Source organism: Squalius cephalus, assembly GCF_949319135.1.
Source record: "Squalius cephalus genome assembly, chromosome: 3".
In the NCBI taxonomy this organism is placed as follows: Eukaryota; Metazoa; Chordata; class Actinopteri; order Cypriniformes; family Leuciscidae; genus Squalius; species Squalius cephalus.
Window position 1 is genome coordinate 1,641,675 of NC_137124.1, and position 6,000 is coordinate 1,647,674.

The 6,000-nt window shown below is 44.1% G+C and overlaps 1 protein-coding gene across 5 annotated transcripts in view; it reads left to right on the forward strand.

The window, feature by feature from the left end:
• The window catches only part of dctn1a (dynactin 1a), a 34,856-nt gene that overhangs the window by 21,799 nt on the left and 7,057 nt on the right, over positions 1–6,000 (forward strand). For all 5 annotated transcript variants that reach the window (XM_079866226.1, XM_079866225.1, XM_079866222.1 and 2 more), the window contains 3 exons: positions 1,655–1,812; positions 2,442–2,610; positions 2,695–2,763. In XM_079866226.1, the coding sequence (XP_079722352.1) occupies positions 1,655–1,812; positions 2,442–2,610; positions 2,695–2,763 (396 nt within the window). The remainder of the gene's footprint in view (positions 1–1,654; positions 1,813–2,441; positions 2,611–2,694; positions 2,764–6,000) is intronic.

Genomic DNA, 6,000 nt, shown 5'->3' on the forward strand with positions numbered 1-6,000 from the left:
CAGTGACGTCACTGCTGTCCAGGAGTCACGTGTGGATTCGCAGGATGATATATGCCATCTGCAGCATTTAAACACTGGTGCTCTTCACGTGTCACTCACAAATGACCGAATCAACGAAATTAATGACCTATATTTTAGTTAGATTTAATATTTTGTATTTTTAGAGGATTACTAAATTATATTTACGCAGTATTTATAATCCATTTATTCACTTTTTGAGCAAAGGCCTGAAAATTACATTTACAACTTAAACTGTGGTGAATCTTGAACTCTTCAGAACGACAGACTGAAGTTTGATCTCTTTTCAAACATGACACTCGGCAGATTATTGCTGAAGTGAACAAAAGTTTTAAAAAGTGACTTTAAAAAAAGTGACTTTTTACGTGTGTTATGAAAAATGCACAAAAATACTATTTTCAATTTTTATACAAAATTTATATTTTTAAAATCAAGTTTTACTCTAAAATGCAAGTAAATAAAAGACATACATCTAAACAAGTTGTGTTCCAAATTTGAGGTTGATATCTCAAAATATTATCTTTCAGCAGGCGCATTTCCATTACAGATTTGCGCAAAACTTTAGCGATTTTTTATAAATGTCGACAAAAAACTATTGCGAAATGACAGCGTTTCCATTGACCGATGTTATGTGACTAAAACTTCATTTTTTCCTCTCGTGATCAGTAAAATCATTCCAAAAAACATGGCAACGGACGTTGGTAAGTTTCTGTACTATATCCCAGCCTCTGCACTGGGCATTATTATTAATTGAAGGAGATGTGTGTGTGTGTTTTTCAAGCATTAATGGTGAGGAACGACCCTTATTATACTGTGAGCGGCACATATGAGGAGTTTCTGGGTGTTTCTCCCTCAGTTCTGCTTCCAGGTCTTGATTGAGGCATTTATTTGAGGTGTAGAATCCATTATTCCTGTAATTCTTTTGTCTTATATGAATTTAATAAAGAACTCTGTCTCGTATTCTGTCCAAACACACCGCATCATCTACGTCAGGTGACTGTAAATGTGCAAATGCACGAAATATTTCTTTTTTGAATTGCCTGAAAAACCCCCTCATGCGAGCGTAAAAACTGTTTTGAGATAAATGGGAGTTTTTGCGAAATTGACGTGTTTCCATTGGCCGTATTTTCAATTCGCAACTTCAGTTTGTGCAATTTGAAGGGTAATGGAAACTTAGATAGTGAGATGATGTTCGGCTGCAGTTCCAAACGCTTCCACTAGAGGAAACTCGTCTCATTTATTTCCAATTCACTCGTTTCTGACCGCGAGGAGCACTATAAGTGTGACTATTACATACAGGACCATTCAACCTGTTCCAATCATGTCCATGATTTTTTTTGTGTTCACACAGCGAGTGCCAAAACCTCTACCAAGTTTCGTACCATTCCGATGAAGTAAAAAAAAAAATCATTAAAAAAAATCTGTGAAATTTTTTGAAAGTGACTGAAGAGCACCAGAGGGTTAAGACTAATGCACTGATCTCATACACTGATACACATGCGGAGTCTTCCTCTACTGTTTGTGTTCCTGAAGCATTAGTTGGTTGGTGTGAGCGAACTGCCTGGTTAATGCATGTCTCTCACTGACGAGCCGTTTCAGACTGTCATGTGTGTTGATGTGATGAACTGTGTGTCAGGCGGAGCTGATCAGCAAGCAGGCGCAGGAGAAGTTCGATCTGACCGGTTCTGTGGAGCGCTCTGGACTCCGTGGCGCCGCTGGAGAACAGCTGAGCTTTGCCTCGGGTCTGGTTTATTCTCTGACGCTGCTTCAGGCCACGCTGCATAAATACGAGCTGTACGTGTCCGTCCGCAGCACTGCACATCATATAACCAGGGCTGATGGTTAAAGTCCCCCTGCAGTCCATCACTCTGTCCCTTAAAGCTCATCTTTGAGCTCCAAAATTACATATTAGCAAAAAAAAAAATTCTTCATGCCTTAAAGTATCTTGAATGTAACTCGACACCCTTGCCTCATTTAGTATGCGCGGTTCTATGAATATGCAAATGAGCCCCGCCTCCACTCACTCACTCAGCTCAGAGAAACTACATTAAACGCTGGATTTACACCACAGGGGGACTTTAACATGTTAATGTGGTCATCATTCAACATTAATTTGCACATAATCTCTTAGGCTACAGCAGCAGATGCTGCACCTGAATTGGTGTTTAGATATATAGTCTGATTATTGAAGGCATTTACACTACAACAGAGATTACTGGGTTTAAATGGTGTTGAAGAGATAATTCACCTAGAAATGATGATCATTCTGTCATTTACTCTCATAAGTGCAGTTCATTATTAGTTCATGCTAACTAATGTAGTTAACTAATGAACCTTATTGTGAAGTGTTGCAGATATCTTCTGTTCTGAAGAAGAACCGTGACCGTAAAGGTTGTAGTTGCTCATGTGTGTGTGTTTGTCAGCGCTCTGAGCCAGTGCGGGGTGGAGGTGTACAAGCGCTTGGGCACGCTGTACTCGGAGATGAGCGTCCACGAGCGCTCGCTGGACTTCCTCATCGACCTGCTTCACAAAGACCAGCTCGACGAGACCGTGCAGGTGGAGCCGCTCACCAAAGCCATCAGATTCTACCAGGTGCGCGCACACACACACACACACACATATTACACATGTGATCAGTGTAGTGTGTGTTTCAGTGCTGAATGTTTGTTCTTGCAGCAACTGTACAGCGTTCACCTGTCCGAACAGCCTGAGGACTGCAGCACACAGCTGGCCGACCACATCAAGGTGCGTCACCTGCATCATCACCAGCATCAGCCAATCACTGAGTCAGAATCACCTGCATCAGCCAATCACTGAGTCAGAATCACCAGCATCAGCCAATCACTGAGTCAGAATCACCAGCATCAGCCAATCACTGAGTCAGAATCACCAGCATCAGCCAATCACTGAGTCAGAATCACCTGCATCAGCCAATCACTGAGTCAGAATCACTAGCATCAGCCAATCACTGAGTCAGAATCACCTGCATCAGCCAATCACTGAGTCAGAATCACCTGCATCAGCCAATCACTGAGTCAGAATCACCTGCATCAGCCAATCACTGAGTCAGAATCACCTGCATCAGCCAATCACTGAGTCAGAATCACCAGCATCAGCCAATCACTGAGTCAGAATCACCTGCATCAGCCAATCACTGAGTCAGAATCACCAGCATCAGCCAATCACTGAGTCAGAATCACCAGCATCAGCCAATCACTGAGTCAGAATCACCAGCATCAGCCAATCACTGAGTCAGAATCACCTGCATCAGCCAATCACTGAGTCAGAATCACCAGCATCAGCCAATCACTGAGTCAGAATCACCTGCATCAGCCAATCACTGAGTCAGAATCACCTGCATCAGCCAATCACTGAGTCAGAATCACCAGCATCAGCCAATCACTGAGTCAGAATCACCTGCATCAGCCAATCACTGAGTCAGAATCACCAGCATCAGCCAATCACTGAGTCAGAATCACCTGCATCAGCCAATCACTGAGTCAGAATCACCTGCATCAGCCAATCACTGAGTCAGAATCACCAGCATCAGCCAATCACTGAGTCAGAATCACCTGCATCAGCCAATCACTGAGTCAGAATCACCTGCATCAGCCAATCACTGAGTCAGAATCACCAGCTTCAGCCAATCACTGAGTCAGAATCACCTGCATCAGCCAATCACTGAGTCAGAATCACCTGCATCAGCCAATCACTGAGTCAGAATCACCAGCATCAGCCAATCACTGAGTCAGAATCACCTGCATCAGCCAATCACTGAGTCACCTGCATCAGCCAATCACTGAGTCAGAATCACCAGCATCAGCCAATCACTGAGTCAGAATCACCTGCATCAGCCAATCACTGAGTCAGAATCACCAGCATCAGCCAATCACTGAGTCAGAATCACCTGCATCAGCCAATCACTGAGTCAGAATCACCAGCTTCAGCCAATCACTGAGTCAGAATCACCAGCATCAGCCAATCACTGAGTCAGAATCACCTGCATCAGCCAAATCACTGAGTCAGAATCACCAGCATCAGCCAATCACTGAGTCAGAATCACCAGCATCAGCCAATCACTGAGTCAGAATCACCAGCATCAGCCAATCACTGAGTCAGAATCACCAGCATCAGCCAATCACTGAGTCAGAATCACCTGCATCAGCCAATCACTGAGTCAGAGTCACCAGCATCAGCCAATCACTGAGTCAGAATCACCAGCATCAGCCAATCACTGAGTCAGAATCACCAGCATCAGCCAATCACTGAGTCAGAATCACCAGCATCAGCCAATCACTGAGTCACCAGCATCAGCCAATCACTGAGTCAGAATCACCAGCATCAGCCAATCACTGAGTCAGAATCACCTGCATCAGCCAATCACTGAGTCAGAATCACCAGCATCAGCCAATCACTGAGTCAGAATCACCTGCATCAGCCAATCACTGAGTCAGAATCACCAGCTTCAGCCAATCACTGAGTCAGAATCACCAGCATCAGCCAATCACTGAGTCAGAATCACCAGCATCAGCCAATCACTGAGTCAGAATCACCTGCATCAGCCAATCACTGAGTCAGAATCACCTGCATCAGCCAAATCACTGAGTCAGAATCACCAGCATCAGCCAATCACTGAGTCAGAATCACCAGCATCAGCCAATCACTGAGTCAGAATCACCTGCATCAGCCAATCACTGAGTCAGAGTCACCAGCATCAGCCAATCACTGAGTCAGAATCACCAGCATCAGCCAATCACTGAGTCAGAATCACCAGCATCAGCCAATCACTGAGTCAGAATCACCAGCATCAGCCAATCACTGAGTCAGAATCACCAGCATCAGCCAATCACTGAGTCAGAATCACCAGCATCAGCCAATCACTGAGTCAGAATCACCAGCATCAGCCAATCACTGAGTCAGAATCACCTGCATCAGCCAATCACTGAGTCAGAATCACCAGCATCAGCCAATCACTGAGTCAGAATCACCAGCATCAGCCAATCACTGAGTCAGAATCACCTGCATCAGCCAATCACTGAGTCAGAGTCACCAGCATCAGCCAATCACTGAGTCAGAATCACCAGCATCAGCCAATCACTGAGTCAGAATCACCAGCATCAGCCAATCACTGAGTCAGAATCACCAGCATCAGCCAATCACTGAGTCACCAGCATCAGCCAATCACTGAGTCAGAATCACCAGCATCAGCCAATCACTGAGTCAGAATCACCTGCATCAGCCAATCACTGAGTCAGAATCACCTGCATCAGCCAATCACTGAGTCAGAATCACCAGCATCAGCCAATCACTGAGTCAGAATCACCTGCATCAGCCAATCACTGAGTCAGAATCACCAGCTTCAGCCAATCACTGAGTCAGAATCACCAGCATCAGCCAATCACTGAGTCAGAATCACCAGCATCAGCCAATCACTGAGTCAGAATCACCTGCATCAGCCAATCACTGAGTCAGAATCACCTGCATCAGCCAAATCACTGAGTCAGAATCACCAGCATCAGCCAATCACTGAGTCAGAATCACCTGCATCAGCCAATCACTGAGTCAGAGTCACCAGCATCAGCCAATCACTGAGTCAGAATCACCAGCATCAGCCAATCACTGAGTCAGAATCACCAGCATCAGCCAATCACTGAGTCAGAATCACCAGCATCAGCCAATCACTGAGTCAGAATCACCAGCATCAGCCAATCATTAAAGAGAGTCAGAATCAGACTTACCTGCATCAGAATTGCTCTGCTCTAGTTGTTTCTGACTGAACATATTTTTATGTATTTTATAATTTTAGTTGTTGTCACTTTTAAATGCCTATAAAGTTCTTATTAATTTTTATTTCAGCTTTAGTTTAAGCAGTTTTGTTACTTCGTCAAACTAAAACTAGCCTATTTTATTTCAAGAAGCAAAATGTTTTTATCCTGTTCGTACTTTTTCTACTTTTTCATCTCATATTCATGTTTTATTTTA